The 20,311-nt window shown below is 52.7% G+C and overlaps 2 protein-coding genes across 4 annotated transcripts in view; one reads left to right on the top strand and one right to left on the bottom strand.

The window, feature by feature from the left end:
- Tmem132a (transmembrane protein 132A) overlaps nt 1–3,360 on the top strand; it is a 12,562-nt gene extending 9,202 nt beyond the window's left edge. For both annotated transcript variants that reach the window (XM_070032220.1, XM_070032219.1), the window contains exons 9-11: nt 723–999; nt 1,392–1,583; nt 2,048–3,360. In XM_070032220.1, coding sequence (XP_069888321.1) covers nt 723–999; nt 1,392–1,583; nt 2,048–3,085 — 1,507 coding nt within the window. In that variant the 3' untranslated portion in view covers nt 3,086–3,360. The remainder of the gene's footprint in view (nt 1–722; nt 1,000–1,391; nt 1,584–2,047) is intronic.
- Slc15a3 (solute carrier family 15 member 3) lies at nt 3,277–20,311 on the bottom strand. 2 transcript variants are annotated; one of them, XM_070032221.1, is made up of 8 exons: nt 19,194–20,306; nt 13,729–14,018; nt 10,620–10,767; nt 8,368–8,478; nt 7,429–7,597; nt 5,943–6,101; nt 4,275–4,430; nt 3,277–3,584 (listed from the first exon to the last, which is right to left on the bottom strand). In XM_070032221.1, the coding sequence occupies exons 1-8, from the start codon at nt 19,749–19,751 to the stop codon at nt 3,430–3,432; spliced, it is 1,746 nt and encodes a 581-aa protein (XP_069888322.1). In that variant the 5' UTR covers nt 19,752–20,306; the 3' UTR covers nt 3,277–3,429. The 2 variants fall into 2 exon arrangements, with proteins under 2 accessions (XP_069888322.1, XP_069888323.1); XM_070032222.1 differs by lacking the exons at nt 4,275–4,430; nt 5,943–6,101 and having other exon boundaries at nt 19,194–20,311.

The raw sequence follows: 20,311 nt of genomic DNA, 5'->3' as shown, positions 1-20,311 counted from the left end.
GAGTGCAGGTCTATGGGAGCTGGCAGGCCTAGGCAAAGGCCCTCTGGGACTGAGGGCACTGGGGGTATAGCCATGGACCCAAGCTAGGGGCTGAGACACTGCTCAAGGTCAACAGTTAGTGATCCCCCCCACACCTCATCCCTACCTGTCTCCCCATGCCCTGGCTCCTTTGCATACCTGTTAGATTAACATTATCTTTGCTTGTTTTCCACCCTATATTCTCAGCCCCTGAGAATGTAAGCTCTTGAAGGCAGGCAGGGCTTGGCAATACACTGAGAGGGTAGAAACTCACTGGAATTGAGGGGGTGAGGGGCCTGAGCCTCTGAAAGGAATCTCCCCTCCCTCCCCCAAAGACTTCAGAGGCCAGTGACAAGGCCTGCCCAATCAGGGTTGGCTGCTGACTGACAGGAGACTCCGTGCCTGTGCATACGCGCATACATGTGTGTACACTGGGGCTTGAACTTGATTTGAGTGCACACCTCCACCTCCATCTTTGGAGTGAAGAGTCTCTCAATTTGTCTGCTGGGGCTGGCTTCCAACCTTGATCCTCAGATCCTAGCCTCCAGAGTAGCTAGGATTACAGGCTGGAGCCACTTCTGCCCTGCTAGGAACCTCAGGATGGGCAGGGCCAAGCTCTGGATAGAAGCTGGAGCGAGGGGGTGTGGCCTCCAGTAGACAGGGCCTGCCACCCCACTTCCTGACCTTCTCTCCCTCCCTCCTAGGGCCTCTGAGCCCGAGGCCGGGGGAGCTGAGGAGGTGGAGCAGCGGGCCCGCAGCTGCCGCCTGCAGTACCAGCGCGCAGGCGTGCGCTTCCTGGTGCCCTTTGTGGCCCACCCATTGGATGGTGGCCGCCGCCTCACCCACCTGCTCGGCCCTGATTGGCTGTTGGATGTGACCCACCTCGTGGCGCCCCAGGCCCGCGTGCAAGACCCTCGGGTAGCCTCCCTGGAGGGAGGCCACACGGTGGTGGGCCGCGAACCTGGTGTCACCTCCATAGAGGTGAGCCCACCGAGGACGTTACAGAGCAGCCTCCCTTCCCCCCGAGAGTGTAGATGTCCCCAGAATGGTCTGGGTGTGGCCTGGGTCCAGAGGCAAGGTCCAGGATTGGGGATTGAGTGCGGATGGAGGAGGGGGGACTGTGTAAGGGGGGAGTCCTCTAGGTATGAGGGACTGGGATGTTGGGGGTGTGGGAGCCAGGTCTTCCTGGTGGAAGGAGAGCCCCCCCTGAGTGTGGAGTTGAGATGTGTATATAGATAAAAGTTGGGGTGTGGAGGTAGAGGAAGGCAGGTAGCGGGGATGCCAGGAGCAGCAGCCAGATCCTTTAAGAGGAGGCATCTGTCCGGGAAGGACCCCCCCCACCCCCCCTCTGTCTCCTCCCCTCCCATCTTCAGGTGCGTTCTCCACTCTCCGGTTCCATTCTGGGGGAGCAGGCACTGGCTGTGACGGATGACAAGGTCTCGGTGCTGGAGCTGCGGGCACAGCCCGTGACGGGCATCTCACTGGCCCTGAGCCGGGGCACTGCCCACCCTGGGGAGGTGACAGCCACGTGCTGGGCACAGCCAGCCCCTCCCGCCCCGAAGCAGGTGATGGTGGGGGATGGGGGATGAGGAGTCATACACCTTGCAATGGGGACTGATGGTAGAGGAGAACTGGAAGAGGGCCCTGGTACCTGGATCCATCTTACCTCAGGGTTTTCAGATGACTGACTCCCCTGTGAGGTAGTGAGCTCTCTGTGGCTAGAGGTGACCAAGCAGCGGCTGGCTAGAGTGTGGGAGTGGGGGGGGGGAGGTGGTGTTGATTAGATGGCTCTATCTGAGGACACTCTGGAGGAGTCAGATCCACACCCTAACACCCCTCCCCTACCCCGAGGCCGAGTGGCAGACAGGTGATTGACACACGTCCCCTCTTCTCCCTGTGTTTGTCTGCCTGTGTCTCTCTGTTTTCTCTCTGGTCTCTCCTGCGTGTGGCCTGTCTCTGTGGGAGTGAACTCTGTGTGCATGCTTGCGTGCCCGCGCGTGTCTCTTGCCTGTGTCTGTGTGCCCTGCAGGAGGTGGCCCTTTCCTTATGGCTGTCCTTCTCTGATCACACCTTGGCTCCAGCCGAGCTCTACGATCGCAGTGATCTGGGCCTGACCGTCTCAGCCGAGGAACCCACTGCTGTCCTGCCGGCCAAGGAGCAGGGTGCCCAGCTTGGGGTGCTGGTGAGTGGGGCCAGTGCCGAGGGACTGCCCTTACAAGTCTCTCTGTACCCACCGGAGCCCTGCCGCCGAGGCCGCCACCGTGTGCCCCTGGCTTCTGGCACTGCCTGGTTGGGGCTCCCCCCAGCCCCCACCCCAGTCCCTGCCCTCCCGGCCGATCCTGCCTTGAGTACACTCGTGACAGAGGCCAGCGTTGGGGGCAGACGGCCGGTGGGGGGCAGCGTGGGGGTGAGGGGCAAATTTGAACAAGCAGAGGAAAAAATCAGAAAGGAGGAGACAGAGGTCAGAGAGGAAGAGGAGGAGGAGGAAGAAGAGGAAGAGATGGTGCCAGCCCCTCAACGTGTCACCGACCTCGAGCTGGGCATGTATGCCCTGCTGGGCATATTCTGTCTGGCCATCCTGATCTTCCTGGTCAACGGCGTGGTCTTCGTGCTACGCTATCAGCGTAAAGAGCCTCCGGACAGCTCCGCGAACCCCACCTCCCCCCAGCCCCACAACTGGGTGTGGCTGGGTACCGACCAGGAGGAACTGAGTCGCCAGCTGGACCGGCGGCCCCCTGGGATGCCCAAGGGGGAGGGGGGCTGCCCCTGTGAAAATGGAGCAGGAGGGGAGACCCCAACTTCCGTCTCCAACCCTCCTGGGGACGCTCCTGGTTCCTCCAGCACCCTGGCCCGGAAGGAAGCCGGGGGGCGTCGGAAGCGGGTGGAGTTTGTGACGTTTGCACCAGCGCCCCCAGCCCAGCAGCCCGAGGAGCCCGTGGGGGCCCCAGCCGTGCAGTCCATCCTGGTGGCGGGCGAGGAGGACATCCGCTGGGTGTGCGAGGACATGGGGTTGAAGGACCCTGAGGACCTTCGTAACTACATGGAGAGGATCCGGGGCAGCTCCTGACCCATCGGATCCAGCATGACTGCTCACCAGCCACGGGCAGCAGGGGTGGGTGAGGAGGGTCCCGCTGAGCCTCCCCTACCTGGCCCTCCATGCTCTACTTTTGGTGCTCGTTGATCCACATCCCCTGCCTGGTCCCCTCAAGAAACTCCCTTCCCATCCCACCTCCGCCTCACCCTTGTCATGGTCCATGATGGAGAGGAAGAGCTTCTGTCTCTTATTTATGGGAACCACTCTATCCTAATGTCGGGTACAAAATAAACAGAGAAGGAAGTCAACATGGCTGGGACCATTCTGCTGCTCTGTCGATCGGGGTGGAGAGAAGGGCAGGGGTGGAGGGCGGTGGATCAGCCCCTGTCTCTGCTGGAGCAGTTCTGGGAAGCTGTGCCCTGGCGAATCCTCTCATAGCGATGAGCGATCCAGATAAATAGGAGGGCCGTGGTGGCCTGGATACCGGCCAGCAGAAAGAAGTAGTTGTCCATTCGGCACTTGTTGATGTTCCCTAGAAAGGAGGGTTGGCATTGGGTCAGGGAAAGGTTCGTTGCCTTCGTCCCGTGGCCAGCCACTGCCAGGCCCTCGGATGGGCAGCTGGAGCCATGTGGATATTGGGTGGAATTGCAGAATAAGCAGGTTAGAGAGCGCTCCTGGAGCTGACTGCCCCAGTGTCTCCTGGGGTTCGGTAATTCTATTTATGTAGAGAATGGAAATAAATACAAGAAAAGTGACTGCTCAGCTGGAAGGGCAGAATTCAAGAGGCCTGAAAAGACCTCTGTGGGCCAATGAGTCCATCGCTCTGTGTGTGTGTGTGTGTGTGTGTGTGTGTGTGTGTGTGTGTGTGTGTGTGGTGCCAAAGTAGGGCTTAAACTTAGGGTTTCATGCTCTCCCTTGGCTTTTTCACTCAAGGCTGATGCTCTACCGCTCGAGCCACACCTCTACTTCCAGCTTTTTGATGCCTAATTGGAAATCAGAGTCTCCTGGACTCTTCTGCCCAGGCTCACTTTCAACTCAGCCTCCTGAGTGGCTAGGATGATAGGTGTGAACTACCAATTGCCTGGCTCCGATGCTTCCTTTTTGACAGCTGGGGAAACCAAGGTCCTAGGCGTGATGCCATGCTATGCTGTGGTGAATGGCCAAGTTGGGGCTACCAAGCCCCCCTCTGCCCATGCCCTCGCCAGGGAGCCCTGGCACTCACCAAAGTCATCGGGACAGTGCATCCAGCCTCCTGGCAAGGACAGCAAGGCCACCAAGCCGGAGCCCAGCAGGGAGCCCACGCCCGACAGGCAGAAGAAGATGCCCATGATGGCGCCCTGCATGGAGCGTGGTGCCTCAGAGTAGGCGAACTCCAGGCCTGAGGAGAGGAAGCCGAGAGGGCCCAGGGGCTGCTGGGGGCATGGGGACAGAGACCAGCCCAGGAGCAGCCCCCTGCAAGTCTCCGTCCCAGGTCCCCCAAGTGGTGATGCCAACTATGATGTGGCATTCTGCTCTGCTTCTGGCTGACACTTCCCCAAGGATGCTCCAAGCAAGGCCAAAGCTCCAGCTCCTTCCCTGCCCCCCAGGTTCACACACACACACACACACACACACACACACACACACACGTGCATGTCCCAGGTCTTGAACTTGGTTCCCAAATGCTGTCCCTTAGCTGGGGCTCTACCACTTGAGCCACAACTCCACTTCCGCTAAATCATTTTGATTCACTCTCCAAAGTGTCTGCTGCATGCTCTTCTCCCTGTATCCTCGGCCCAGCTCCAGTCACTTCCTGCTGACCCCCAGACCCCCATCCTCCACACGCAGCCAGGTGGGTCTGTCCTAGCGCTCACAAGTCCTTTGCCCAAATCCCTGGAGAGTGAACAAGGTGCTGAAGCCCTCAAGGAAATTCCATGGTGTAGACTCTGTGTGACCTTACCACCTCCCCCCACCCCAGCGCTAGTCCCCAGCCCACCGGCCTTCATTCCTCATCTGGGGAGGCCTTGTTTATTCTGTCCCCTATGCCTCTCAGTCCTTCCTGCACCTGCTGAACTCCACCTCCCAGGAAGCCCTGCTCACATGCTCATCTTGCCCAAGGAGCCCCCATATCCTACCACAGTCCCCTCTGCAGCACTGGCTGGGTTTATTCTGTGTCCCCATACCCCTGAGTGAAATCCCAGGAACATTATTATTATTATTATTATTGCTGGTCGTGGGGCTTGAACTATGGGCCTGGGCGCTGTCCCTCAGCTCTTCAGCTCAAGGCTAGCGCTCTACCTCTGGAGTCACAGCTCCACTTCTGGCTTTTTGGTGGTTCATTAGAGATAAGAGTCTCACAGTTTCCTGCCTGGGCTGGCTTTGAATTGTGAGCCTCCAATCGCAGCTTTCTGAGTGGCCAGGATTACAGGGGTGAGCTACCTTTGGCTGGCCTGGGGATACTTTTGTCACAAAGTTCTAAAAGCCTCCTCCAATGCCCGGCCTAGCAGAAGAGCCTGCCCCAGACTTGTAGCTCTCTGCCCAGTTGGAAGCAGGCAGGCACACAGAGATATGAGAGCTGTACAGAGTGCTCTGTGTGGGAAGGGACGACTCTCCTGCCCAGGGGCCTTGGCACTGTGGTTTGGAATTGAATTGGAAATAGGAACTCATCTCCAAATGAAGACAGAGTGCAATCGCAGCTGAGGATTGTGGGGAGCGGGCCCTGTGGGAGGTGTTTTCTACCTCCAGGTCCCCAGGGCCTCCCACGGTGTCTGGTGCCAATCCATGCCCCCAGTCCCTCCTGGGGTTGCTGGGGCTGCTGCCCACTGCAGCATCATGGCCCTTTGATCTGCAGACATCATGGGGCAGAGCATTTGCCATGATGTAGGAACGGGGGCCCAGGGATCTGGTGTACCTGGGATGCTGGCGAAAATCTCACTGATCCCAATGAGCAGGTACTGGGGGATCTGCCACCAGATGGACAGGGGCGCTGCAAAGTACACGTCAATCCCGATCCACTGGGACACCGTCTCGTTAGCAGAAATGTACTGTAAGCGCTCCCTCTCCAAGACTCCTTTAATGGGACAACAGAGATATAACAGCCAGGGCCACTCCGGGCTAGGACTAGCCCAAGGCAGAGATTAGTAGGTGGTGGGTGCTATTAAGTAACCAAAGATTGACTGGGTAGCAGGAAAGAGAAACAATACTGGCCTGGAGAATACGTGTGAGAGTGGGGAATCAAGATTTGGATTCCAACCTGTCCCTTTTTGCCTTGGCTGCTAGGAAACTCAGGTTTTGTGCTCAGTTGCAAGTCTCATTCATCAAGGAGCTGTTAAGCATTCTGATTATTGAAAGTGACACTGAGGTTGAACAAGAAGCCCAGCATCACACAGCTGATAAACAGTCAGGGTTGGATCTGTGGAGCCAGAATATCTGGTTTCAAAAGCTGGCCTACTTTCTCTGATCACATGATGCTTCTGTGGTAAAATCAAGGATTGCAGCAGTGTCTCTAACCTGGCCTCTCAGTTTAATTATTTTGTTTCCTTTCCTTCACTGTTTGGAAAGCACCTTTGCTCTAGTGGAAAGACAGTTGCAGGATTTGAGTTGCATTCCTAATCCTGCTCCAGCTTGCTTCACTTGAGATTCAGTTCCCTTCTACAAGAACTAGGAATAACATTTTCTGGGTTATCGTGAGGATGGAGGAGGATAAAATGCATTTAAGCAGTAGCTAAACAAAGAATCCAGTTTGGCTTTCTCACATTTAACATAACACTGTTCACTGAGCTCTATTATTTTCAGTTCCTAATTGTGTTCCAGCCACATGACTGGGTCCTTTGTACACATCACCTTTGTGTGTGTGTATGTGTGTGTGTGTGTGTGTGACAGTATTGGAGCTTGAACTCAGGGCCTCAGTCTTTTGTACAAGGCTGGCTCTCTACCACTTAGGCCATACCTCCATTTCTGACATTTTGGTGGTTAATTGGAGATAAGATACTTTGAAGGACAATCCTCCGTTCTCAGCCTCCTGAGTAGCTAGTATGAGCCTCTAGTGCCTAGCACCAGTTCTTATTTGCATTCAAGTTCTTATTTGCCATGCTTCTTTGGGAAATGTATTCCAACCTGCTTATTAAAGTTCCATGTCCATTCTCCATAGAAATGGAGGAAAAGGAAAATTAAAAACATCTCCCTGCATTCAAAGAGCTTCTATGGCACTGAGGAAAGCACTCTCTGCCTGAGTTTCCTCCTCTGCCCACATAAAGGGAGGCTGGTTGTAATGAGCAGGGCAGAGGAGGCCAAGGCTGGCACCCACCAGCTAGGGAGGCCCTGGGCCCAGGGAAGACCAGCCTCCCCCATCCCAGACACAGAAAGGCCAGCTCTTGGTCTCATGCCCCTCCACACACCTGCTACAATGACAGAGGTGAACCCGAAGAACATCCCCATGGCCATCTTCTGCAGGGCTGAGGGCAGCAGCTTGCAGCGCAGCAGTAAAGGGTCGAGCAGGTGGTCCTTCACAGGGACCAGGATCAGCACCACTACCACATTGGCCAGGAGGAGCCAGGCTTCAGGGATCTGGGTAGGAGAGAGCCAAGAGAAGCATGCTGGCAAAGCAGAGGGAGTTATGGGCTGGCCTCCAGAATGTCCTTGAGTGAGTGACCCAGGGACAGTTCCTGACCTTCTCTGGAATTCAAGCTCCTCAGCTATGTATAACCAGGGGATGGTATTAGATCACAGATGTGATTATATTCTGTCTACTCGTAATGCTTGCTTAGAACATTTGTGAGCTCAATGGGAATGTATCATGATTGATTGGTGATGTCTGCCACGGGCGAGGAAAGGAAGTATAGTTGCAAATAAATGTAGCATTTACCTGGCAGCTTTAAAGAGCTTGAATTTTATGTTTTTACAATGCCAAAGAACTGGTTTAGGAAGATGTGAGAGAGAGGAGAGGGGAGGGAGAGCGAGAGAGAAAGAATGATTCAAGAGTCCCAGCAAAGTAGGAAACAAAGTAGAGTGGAACAGAACCTATACAGGTTCGCCTCCATCTGGCCTGAGCTCAGAGTGGAACACACATTTTCAGTGTGAGTGTGAGATGGGTATTAGGACTTGAACTGAAGGCTTGGGCTCTCCTTAGGTTATTTTGCTCAAGGCTGGAACTCTACCACTTGAGCTACAGCTCCACTTCAGGCTTTTTGGTGGTTCATTGGAGATAAGAGTCTCACAGACTCTCTTGCCTGGGTTGGCTTCTAGCTGCGCTCCTTGAATCTCAGCCTGCTAAGGTGCTAGGATTGCAGGTGTGAGCCACCAGCACCCAGCTCTAAGCACACATTTTTGTCTCTCACCCTGTAGTTTCTGTGCTGGGCTTTCAGAGCCAAAGAGCTGTTTGTAGGGCTGGCCGAGAAAATGTTGGGGATGTAAAGGTGGAGACCTTGCAGGACATAGGTGGACTGCATCTGTGGAAAGAGATGGAGGAGACTGGGTTGGTGCTCGCTGGACTCCTGACCCTGGGGCTGAAGTTCTCAGATCCCCCTTTCCCAGCCCAAGGAAGCCACCCTCCCCTAGTCAGGGGGAAGCCACCCTCCTCTCCCCCTTGGGAACCAGCCTGGGGTAGGGTGACCAGAGGCCTCCTCTGCCCCTCCCTCAGCCTTGTCCTCACTGCCTGGGCTCAGCTGGTTGAGCTAGGGTCTGGGTCTCCAGGGCCTCACAACAGAGTGGGTATGGGTAAATGTTTGTTGAAATGGAAAGGATAATAAACTCAGCTGGCCCCACAGGGAGTCATCATCTGACACTGAAGCCAGGCTAAGTCCCACAGGTTGACACAGGCAGGCACTGCCATTGCTTTTTTTTTTTTTTCCCCTGGCCTTGGGGCTTGAACTCAGGGCTGGGGCATTGTCCCTGAGCTTCTTTTGCTCAAGACTAGCGCTCTACCACTTGAGCCACAGCACCACTTTCAGCCTTTTCTGAGTAGGTTATTGAAGGTAAGAGTCTCATGGACTTTTCTACCTCGGCTAACCTCAAACTGTGATCCTCAGATCTCAGCCTCCTGAGTAGATAGGATTCCAGGCGTGAGCCACCAGCGCCTGGCTGGCATTGCTTCTTTAGTGACCATATGGCAAAAGCCCAGGTGACTCCCTAAGGAGGTGCCAAGGGAAAGGAGGGCTCTGTGGTTATGCAGAGCAGAACTACTTAACAACTGGTATAGAAGGAGGTCAGTATTCAGCCACGATATCAACCCCTTGCCCCTGTCTCATCTCTGTGCTACCTGTAGTAGCCTGGGCCAGCCTTAGGCTGCTCCAACCTCGCAATGGCCTAGACCCTGGGGGTTAGGCTGCTACACACACACACACACACACACACACACACACACACACACACCCCTGCACAAAGCACCCATACTCACATACATGCGTATATGCAAGCACACACACATGCAGGTGCACACAATATACCAGCACATGAATGTGCACGTGTGTTTGTTTACCCACAAACATAAATCTGCCTGTATTCACACACCTTCACCTATGCCACACACATGCATACATATTGCATGCATATATGCATGCATACATGCACATGTATACAACACATGCACCACCATCCTTCCCCAGGGAGATGTTCCCAAGAGTGAAAGATACTTGACTGTCAGCATCTTCTAAGACATCTGTTAATGCCGTGTTTTCTCCAATGATTCTGTGGCCTGAGTTCTTTTTGCTCAAGGTCTAACACTTTGAGCCACAGTGCCACTTCTGGTTTTCTGGTGGTTCATTGGCGATAAGAGTCTAATGAGCCGGGCATTGGTGGCTCAGGGCTATAATCTAGCCACTCAGGAGGCTGAGATTTGAAGATCGTGGTTCAAAGCCAGCCTGGGCAGGAAAGTCTGTGAGACTCTTATCTTCAATTAACCACCAGAAAAACTGAAAGTGGTGATGTGGCTCAAGTGTTAGAGTGCTAACCTTGAGCTGAAGAGCTGAGGGACAGCCCCCAAGCCTACAGTTCAAGCCCCATGACTCACACACACACACACACACACACACACACACACACACACACACACACACACACACACACACGAGTCTAATAGACTTTCCTGCCTGGGCTGGCTTTGAACCACAATCCTCAGATCTCAGCTCCCTGAGTAGCTAAGATTACAGGCGTGAGCCACTGGTGCCCACTTCCAGAGCTTCTCTTACAGTCACTGGGAGCTAGTCTTTGATGGCATGGTACCAGGCCCATAGCAACTGGTAAGCAGTAATGATTGCTCTGCCCCAGCCTTCCTGAGGGCCTGACAATTCTTTTTTTTTGGAGGGGGGGTCCAGTCGTGGGGCCTGAACTCTGGGCCTGGGTGCTGTCCCTCAGCTCTTCAGCTCAAGACTAGCATTCTACCATTTGAGCCACAGCACTACTTCTGGCTTTTTTTCTGCTTATGTGGCGCTGAGGAATCGAACCCAGGGCCTCAAGCATGCAAGGTGAGCGCTCTACCACTGAGCCATCTTCCCAGCCCCTGAGACTTCTATAAGGATGGAGAGAAGTGTGTGTGTGTGGGGGAAGGTGGTGATGGGAGCAGACTCCCTGAGTGAAAGGCAGTGGTGCTTACCTGGAAGTACACCATCCAGTAGGGCACCAGAGTCACCATGACTGGCAAGATCTTCACCAGAACCTGGAAGTTGGCAACATCCTCTAGGGAGGAAGGACCAGGCTGCCAAGACCTATGGTCATGTAGCAGGTGGGCATGCTGAGGGTCTCTGTGGGGCCACAAGAACAGCAGAGAAAGGGTGGCATCGTTATCTTATCACTGCAGTTACCACTGTCACCTCTATAATCCCCTGTGATCCCCATTTATCAGCCCTGGCCTCTGGAATGACCCTTCCCCCATCCCCCCGTTAATATAAACTGTGCCACTGTCAATATTAGCATAGTGTGTGTGTGTGTGTGTGTGTGTGTGTGTGTGTGTGTGTGTGTGTGTGTGTGTGTGTACAGGTATTAGGGCTTAAATTCAGGGCCTCACACTCTGATTTGTCTTTTCTTTCTTCCTCTTTGTTTGTTTGTGTTTAGCATGGCTGGTGCTCTACCACTTGAGCCATACTTCTACTTCTGGCTTCTTGCTGGTTAATCAATTGGAGGTAAGATTCTTGAGAGCTTGCCAGGATAGCTTTGACCCTGGATTCTCAATTCTCAGCCTCCTGAATAGCCGAGGATGACAAGCATGAACCACTGGCACTAGGCTAATATATCTATTGTGTCTTTTGTGACCAAGGCGACCAATCAGACTCAGGCCAGTCTGGAGGTGTGGCCTTGGGTGCAGGGGAGGGGGGAATCAGACCTGAATCTGTGCTGAGCAGAGTCTTTAGGGAGTGTTTAGTGCTTAGTTCATGGCATTGATTTTCCACAGAAATCAGGGAAGTTCCAGTCCAGATCTGTCTTCAAGGCTGCCAGGCCCAAATTCCCTGGCTACTTTTCCCCAAGTCCATCCTCTCCCTACACAAGGGTGGAGAGAGGGGGTGCAGAGAGCAGCACCACAGCCTCACCTTTTCCCCATTGTCTGGAGAGTTTCTGGCCCCTTCCTGTCTAAGACCATCATCCTTTAGGACTCCGAAAGGGACAATATCAATGTATTCATCTCCAAAGACAGCTGCCGTCAACTCCGGCCCTCCTGCTATGCAATGCTCCCTTCCACCAGTGTAGGAGTTCTTTCTCCTGCCCTGATCAGAACATTTATTTTTTGCAATGTTCCCTCTTCTTTCAAACCCAGACACTAGGTGCTGAGACTCAGATCACTACTTTGTCTCAGGCCACAGGAGGGGGAAACTGAGATTCCCCAGCAAAAGAGCTCGCTCGCTCAGTCCATCATCGACTGTCAGCCACCTAAGTGAAGACATCCTGGCCTTTTCAAGTCCCCAAATGATGGCAGCCCTGGTGACATCAGGAGCAGTAGAAAAATCTGTCCTATTGAGCTCATCACCCACTGAATTTGGGAGAGGGTAAATGGAAGGATGTGTAAGCCACTAGGTTATCATATTTGTTAGATAACAGTGAATAATTAAAACATCCTGCCGGAGCTGGTGGCTCAGGCCTGTATACTCCTAGCAAATCAGGAGGCTGAGATCTGAAGATCATGGTTCGAAGCCAGTTGGGACAGGACATTCTATGAGATCTTATCTCCAATTAACCACCAAGAAGCTACAAGTAGAAGTGTGGCTCAAATGGTGGAGTACCAGCCTTGAGTGGAAAAGCTGAGAAAGAGTGCCGAGGCCCTGAATTTAAGCCCCAGTAATGGCACAAAAATGAATGAATAAACAAATTAATAATGATTCTGACAAACTTCTAGTGATGTAACAGATTGAGCAAGGCAAACTCTTTACCTTTTCCATCTGGATCTTACTAGCCAGAGTTCCAAGGTCTGGAGACAGATCTGCTTAAGCCTAAGTGTTCAATTAAAGTAGGAAAGACAAAAGGAAGCCAGGACCACATGCAAGACCATTCAGAACCTCTTTCTCTTAGATGTCAGCTAATGGAGGAGGAAGCAAGACTGGCTGATTTCTTAAGACTACAATACTTCATTACAGAACACTGTAGAATTGTTCATATTATAGCCCAGTGACCTTCACGCCACCATTACCATCCCCACTGTAATTGTTACCATAACCAGTGTTTATCTTCTTTTGTCCTTTTTTTAAAAATTAGTACTTACTAATTTTTTGTTGTTGTTGTTGGTTGTGGGGCTTGAACTCAGAGCCTGGGTGCTGTTCCTGAGCTCTTTTGCTCAAGGTTAGTGCTCTACCCCTTTGAGCCACAGTGCCAGTTCCAGCTTTCTGGCGGTTAATTGGAGATAAGAGTCTCATGGATGGGGCTGGGAATATGGCTCAGTGGTAGAGTGCTTGCCTCACATGCATGAGGCCCTGGGTTCTATTCTCCAGCACCACATAAACAGGGACAGCACCCAGGCCCAGAGTTCAAGCCCGACGACCAACCAAAAACAAAAAAAAAGAGTCTCAACAAAGGAGGAGGCAACAATGCTTGGTAAGAAATGTACTCATTACATAACTGTGACCCCTCGGTACAGTATTTTCACAATAAAAAAACATTAAAAATAAAAAAGAGTCTCATGGACTTCCCTGCCCAGGCTGGCTTCAAACCAGGATCCTCAGATCTCAGCCTCCTGAGTAGCTAGGATTACAGGTGCGAGTCACCAGTGCCTGGCATACTGTGATACTTTTATACATCGTGTTAATCTTCATTGTAGGCACCAACTTGTTCATTCCCACTTGTGTCATGCTCATCACTACCCAAATCACACCCATCCTCATGGTATTTACAGCGAGAGGCTCACCAATAATGCTACCATCACTGCTGGACACAGATGGCTCACAGTTGTCACCTTAGCCACTCAGGAGATTGAGATCTGAGACTCTAAATTCAAAGCCAGCCTGGGCAGATAAATCCGAGAGAGTCATCTCTAATTAATTAACCAGCAAAAAAGCTAGGAGTGGAAGTATGGCTCAAGTGGTCATGTGCCAGTCCAGTCTTGGGCAAAAATAAACTAATCTAGAGTGAGAGTCCTTGAATTCAAGACCCAGTGCTGACACATACAATTAATATCGCCGCCATCACCAGCTGCGGAGGGCAGGTCATCATCAAGGGCCATAGCTGGAGCTGAACAGAATGTCTAAAGTTTGATCCGTGCCTCCTGGGAAGCTCCTTCCTACCTTGCTGATCGTCTTCGCCATAGCTGGGGACAGCAGTTCTGGAAAGCGAGCTTAAGCATTGAAGACACTTGGCTCCCCGTGGGGGGCTTGGTGATGAAGACAGGGGTGGCAAGGAGGAAGATGAAGAATGCTAGGCCCACACAGCCCATGATGATGATGAAACCCAGCAGGAAGTTGATGTTCTGCTGGATGAAGGCTACCAGCAGCAGCGACAGGACGGCGCCCAGGTTGATGCTCCAATAGAACCAATTGAAGAAGCGACGGGTGGCATCGCGGCCGAGATCCATCACCTGCCAGCCAGCCAGGGGGTGAGAGTGAGGGTCTGGGAGCCAGGGGGATTCTCCAGGCCTGTACCCATCCCTCTGCTCACAAAGTGGACACTGAAGAAATACTTGTTGAGTAAACCAATGAACCTTTCTCTTGGGAGCCACTGTTCACGATCAGGACATTTTAGCACAGCTGTTTTTACATGCCCAAGGAACACATTGCTTTTTAAAAATTGTCACTAAGTAGGGCACACACACAGATGTCTCCGAGGCTGTGTTGTTCACTTGTGGTTGATTTATCCCTTGGTTGTAGACTGAGCAACGGCTATTGTGCTTTGCTTTTATAGTCAGCTAAAAGCTCATAAAGATCCAATTACGTTCCACACTATTAAATATGATGCATGCATATGACTATAAGAACATTTACAAGCCTGCTTGAAAATGTCCTCTGCAGCTTGGAGATGCAGAGAATTGTATGTGGCCTACTCCTCTCTCTCTCTCTCTCTCTCTCTCTCTCTCTCTCTCTCTCTCTCTCTCTCTCTCTCTCTCTCTCTCTCTCTCTCTCTCCCTCTGTGAGAGTCAAACAATATCAGCAGAATTCGGGAATATGTAAGGAAGGACCCCCCCTTTTTTTTGTCTGTCGTGGGCCTGAACTCTGGCCCTGGGTACTGTCCCTGAGCTCTTCAGCTCAAGGGTAGCGCTCTACCACTTGAGCCCCAGCTCCACTTCCAGCCTTTTCTGCTCATGTGGTGCTGAGGAATCAAACCCAGGGCCTCATACATGCAAGGCAAGCACTCTACCACTGAGCTACCTTCCCAGCCCTGGGAAGGAACCCTTTTGAAAGCAGTTTCTGACCTGGTATAAAACACACACACACACACACACACACACACACACACACACACACACACACACACACACACACACACACACACACACACACACACACACACACACACACACACACACCTTTTCCAGGCACTTTAGCACAAACAGATGGATTAAAAATCTTTCTGCAGAGCTTGGATCAACCTTTCATCATCAGGCCCCAGTCCCCACTTTGGCTGTTGGCTCTGGGTGCGTTGACTGTGGCCCTTCCCAAATCCTGGTCCCAGCTTTGGATGCAGGTCTTAGGCTGGGCCCAAGGAAGGTATGTGTGTCTCTGTGTGTGTTTGTGTATGTGTGTGTGTGTGTGTGTGTGTGTGTGTGTGTGTGTGTGCAGATACTAGACTTGAACTCTGGGCCCAGTGCTCTTCCTTGGCTGATTTCACTCAAGGCTAGCACTCTACCACTTGAGCCAGACCTCCACTTCCAGCTTATTGCTAGTTAATTGGAGATAAGAGTCTCACAGACTCTCTCTCTGTGCTCTCTCCGCTCTTTTCTAGCTTTTTCTCAGCTCTTTCCTTCTCTTCTCTTTCCCAGCTCTCTTCTCTTTCCTAGCTCTCTCTTTCCCACCTCTTTCCCAGATGCTCTCTCTCTGCTCTCTCTGCTCTTTTCTAGCTCTTTCCTCTCTCTTTCCTCTCTTTCCCAGCTCTCTCTCATTCCCAGGCCTTTCCCAGCCACGTGGAGAGCCAACCTTGCCAGGTCTACTGAGTAAACCTACCCCTTACCTGAATACCACGTGCGTGGTGCTGTTCTTACTCGGCTACCTCTTTTGAAAAACCTAACATAAATGGTGCCATGACTCGGATAAAGGGCTTAAAGTCAGGATAGGTGGGATTCCTCTCTGTTTTTTTCCTCTTTTTCTTTTTCTGTTTGTTTTTCCCTTTTTCTCTCTGCTCTTTTCTAGTTCTTTTCTCTCTTTCCCAGCTCTCTCTTTCCCAGGCCTTTCCCAGCCACGTGGAGTGCCAACCTTGCCTGGTCCCAGCCTACCCCTTACCTGAAAAAAAAAAAAAAAAGAGTCTCACAGACTTTCCTAGCCAACCTAGCTTTGAACCGCAATCTGCAGATCTCAGCCTCTGGAGCAGCTAGGATGACAGAGGGGAGGCCCGGGTGCTGGGCCTGCATTTCGAATATAAGAAGTAAGAACTAGAGGACACTTCTCAAGGTAACATCTCTACCTTGTTCAGCCAGCCACCTGTTCAATAACTAGCCAACTCTGAGAATCTAGTGTTTACCTTCCCCCCAGAGCTATATAATCCCACTAGCTACAAAGATTTTTGTCAAGCTTGACTACCTGTAGTTGCATTGGGGAAAAAGCTAAATACTTTGCTGCTCATCTAAAATCATAAGCCACACCAGTGTGTGCTTGTCATTGCATTCTGGGAGATTCTACAGTGTCCTCTTGGTGATAGAGAGGGAGGGGGCACATCACACCCTCCCCCCCCCCCACTGCTCTGGACTTTCAAGTAGAAAATTGAATTAAGTCCCGTGATGAACAGACACATCCATTTATTAATTGGAAGTAAATGCATATGACAATTGTAACTGGAGGAGAAAGAGCCGGCAGCCCATTTAGGATATAAACTACTTCTTCCAGGCACTTCGTTGAGAATGATGGATGGCCCTTTCTGAAATCAGCAAGTGTGTTAAACACATAGCTCCTGGGTAGAACCATCTGCCAGATGGTGCCAGCCTCACCCCTGCCTGAGTCCTCTCCCTCAGAATCTCCCTCCCCCAGAATTCTGCAGCTGCAGCCCCCACCCCCACCCCCGCCAGTGAACTAGTGCATCCACTATTTTTGTTTTTGTTTTGTAGGTTGTAGGGCTTGTACTCAGGGCCTGGGCACTGTTCCTGAGTTCTTACGCTCAAGGTCAGTGCTCTACCACTTTGAACCACAATGCCACTTCCGGTTTTCTGGTGGTTTATTGGAGATAGGAGTCTCATGGACTTTCCTGCCTGGGTTGGCTTTGAACTGGGATCCTCAGATCTCAGCCTCCTGAGTAGCTAGGATTACAGGTGTGAGCTGCTGGCACCAGGCTTGTGCACCCAGTCTTATTAGCTCAGCTGTCTCATGTTGTAGGGGAGCCATTTGTAAGAAACAAAAAAACAAAAAAGCTCCCAAAACCTGCTGCTGGGAAGGTGGCTCAGTGGTAGAGTGCTTGCCTGGCATGCATGAGGCCCTGGGTTCGATTCCTTAGTACCACATAAGCAGAAAAAGCCGGAAGTGGGGCTGAGGCTCAAGTGGTAGAGCGCTGGTCTACAGCTGAACGGCTGGGGGACAGTGCCCAGGCCCAGAGTTCAGGCCCCGCAACCGACAAAACAAAAAAACAAAAAACAAAACACACACAAAAAAAAAACCCTCAAAAAACCTGAATCCAGCAACTTCAGTGTTTCCACACTGCCTATTGCTCCAGGCTCCGTTTTCATATGTGGGCTGAGGCTGGAGCTTGAACTCAGGGCTTAGCTGCTGTCCTGTAGCTTTTTCACTCAAAACAGGCTCTCTGTCATTTCAGCTAAACCTCCACTTCCAGCTTTTTGTTGATTAATTGGAGATAAGAGTCTCACAGATTTTCCTGTCTGGGCTGGCTCTGAATGGCAATCCTCAGCTCTCAGCCTCTTGATTAGCTAGGATTACAGGCATGAGCCACCAGCGTCCAACAGAGGTCGGGATTTCTTTTTTTTTTTTTTTGTTGTTGTTTTTTTGGGGGGGGGGTCCGGTCGTGGGGCCTGAACTCTGGGCCTGGACGCTGTCCCTCAGCTCTTCAGCTCAAGGCTAGCGCTCTACCACTTGAGCCACAGCACCACTTCCTTTTTTTTTTTTTTTTCATTTTGCTTATGTGGTGCTGAGGAATTGAACTCAGGGCCTCAAGCATGCAAGGCAAGCGCTCTACCACTGAGCCACCTTCCCAGCCCCAGAGGTCGGGATTTCTTAAGGCAGCTTTCTAGTCCATCTCAAGACTTGTAAGACTCCATCTCAGCCAGAGGCTGGGTGTGGTGGCTAATACCTATCATCCCAGCTATGTGGGGAAACACAAATAGGAGGATCACAAGACCGGATGGCCCAGACATATAGAGAGATCCTATCTCAAAACTCATCACTGAAAATGGCAGAGTGACTTAGGAGGTAATGCAGCTGATTAACAAGCGTGAGGTCCCAAGATCAAACTCAGTACTCCCCCAAAACAAAACAAAAATGTAGAGGAGCCTTAATAGTCTGGACCAAGGACCCTGGATACTGTACTGAGGACTGATGGTAGAAGGCAGCTAGATGGAATGATTTGTGGCAAAATGTCGCCCTGTTGTTGGGGACAGAGGCTTGAGTGGCTGAGCACAGCAGCGGGGGAGGGGAGGTACCGTGAGTCCAATGGACCGAAGACAGGATGGGTGCAATCTGTTTCCGGTGTGTCACCTGTCTGCGCCTCTGTCTTTTCGCATGGCTGCATAGTCTACATGCAGTTCTGTACGGCGTGTGCCCATTCATCCTGCGTTGTGTTCAGGGTCGCCCAAAGTAGCTTAAATCATTGTCTACTACCCTGCCGCAAACAGCTAGCAAAACATGATCATGCTATGAGTGGTTTGCTCATTCATTTAAGTAAATATTTGCCAAATTTCCTCCACAAGCCACACACTGTCCAAGGGGACTGGAGGAAGACCAGAGGATGAGATCCATGCCCAACCGACCCCAGGTGGTACTGGGCAGAGCTGGGATTTGACTGAGCTGCCCCTCAGTCTTTGGCACTGATGGTCGGGAAGAAGATGGCTGGAGGGAGGTAGTTAACAGGGTCAAGTAAGCCAGGTGTTGTAATCCTAGCGACTCAGGAGGTTGAGATCTGAGGAGTGGGGTTAAAGGCCAGGAAACTTTGAGAGACTCTTCTCTCTAATTAGCCAGAAAAAAAGAAAGTCAGAAGTGGAGCTGTGGCTCAAATGGTAGGGGGCCTTGAGCAATAAAGCCAAGTGAGAATGAAAGGTCCTGAGTTCAAGCCCCAGAATCAGCACACACGCACGCATGCGCACACACACACACACACACACACACACACACCACACACACACACACACACAAAGTCAAGTTAAAAACAATAAAAAATAACAGGTCTGGAGCCGAGGACATGGCTCTGAGGTGGCCATCGGTGGTTAATCCTGCCCTGGGTCTTGCTTAACCTACTGAGGCGTCCTCTACTTCTTCCCAATACACAAACTGGGCCAGAGGGGAAGTGGTTTGTCTGAGGTCATATTGGGGTCCAGCATCTCCTGACTGTGGGTCTGGGCTCCATGGAAAGCCTGGCTTTGGGGGTTCCTATCCACCCAGCCACTCACCTGATCTGCCCCAAAAGAGGTGAGGTTGCTCCTGACTGAGCTGGTGGCCAGAGCAAGCAGCAGCAGCCCTGAGTACAGGACCGGTGCGCAGTAGGGTCTGGGCCAGGCGCGCTTGCAGTCGAAGGAAGGGCAGGGTGGCTCCAGAGGCGACAAGGACATCTCCCCACAGAAGGACAGACGGCCATCGGGCATGGCGGTGGCCAGCAGCAGGCCCGAGGCAGCCAGGTAGAGCAGCAGGCTGAGCACCACGGTCCGGTAGCGGCTCAGGTACACATCGGCCAGCCAACCACCCACGGGGGCCAGCAGGTAGGATGCACCCAGGAAGACCAGCGCCGCGCGGGACGCCTGCTCACCAGTCCAGTTGAAGTTCTGGCCGTTGAGGTAGAGCACGAGGTTGGCCGCCACGCCGAAGAAGGCGGCCCGCTCCAGCAAGGACACCAGCAGCACTGCGGTCCCCGCCGTCCGACGCCACCCGCGGGGTCCCCCAGCACCCCGGGGCAGCAGCGGCCTTCGCTCCTCTGCTGCCCGGCTCTGTTGCTGCTGCTCCCGGCTGGGCATCGCGGCCCCTCCCTCCAATCAGGCCGGCCTTCCTTGCCTGAACCCCTTGTCCTGAGCTTCCTTGCCCCTGGGGTCTCTCTTCTTTCCCCCCTTCCCCCTCTTCCTCCTCCCTCCTTCCTTTACCCTGGGCTATCTCTACCCCTCCTCTTCTTCCTCCTCCTCTCTTATTCACAACTCCCTCCTCTGCCCTCCTCGCACCCCAATCCCTTCCTACAGGCTTATCCCCCTTCCCAGCCTTCACCCGGAGACTCTTCCCAGCCTCCTTCTCCGCCCCTCTTTCTCTTTCCGGCTGGCCAGCTCCGTAGGTCAGCCTTTCTTAACTGTTGTCCCTCCCTCTATGACCCCTGGGCTGTTCTGGTCCCCCACCAGCCCCCCATCCTCTCCATCCTCAGATTGCGTTCTCCCTCCTGTCAGGCCCCCAGCCCATGCCCAACCTTCCCCTCCCCAGGCTCCGCCTGGCTCCCTGGGCCGGCTTCTGCTTCTTGAGAAGTCGGGCTTCCCCTTTCACTGGCCCTGTGGCTGCCCCAGGTCACATGGTTGTGAGGAGAAGTGAAAGGCTG

Source organism: Dipodomys merriami, unplaced genomic scaffold, assembly GCF_024711535.1.
Source record: "Dipodomys merriami isolate MVZ:Mamm:240054 unplaced genomic scaffold, mDipMer1.0.p SCAF_21, whole genome shotgun sequence".
In the NCBI taxonomy this organism is placed as follows: Eukaryota; Metazoa; Chordata; class Mammalia; order Rodentia; family Heteromyidae; genus Dipodomys; species Dipodomys merriami.
This window is presented reverse-complemented; position numbering and strand designations above follow the sequence as displayed.

Excerpts from the sequence above, each read along its gene's own strand:
- Slc15a3 (XM_070032221.1), bottom strand. The coding sequence starts at position 19,751 with ATGCCCAGCCGGGAGCAGCAGCAACAGAGCCGGGCAGCAGAGGAGCGA. Across the intron at positions 14,019-19,193 it reads CCTCTTTTGGGGCAGATCAG|GTGATGGATCTCGGCCGCGA; the intron begins GTGAGTGGCTGG and ends GCTGGCTGGCAG. Across the intron at positions 8,479-10,619 it reads ACTGGATGGTGTACTTCCAG|ATGCAGTCCACCTATGTCCT; the intron begins GTAAGCACCACT and ends CTCTTTCCACAG.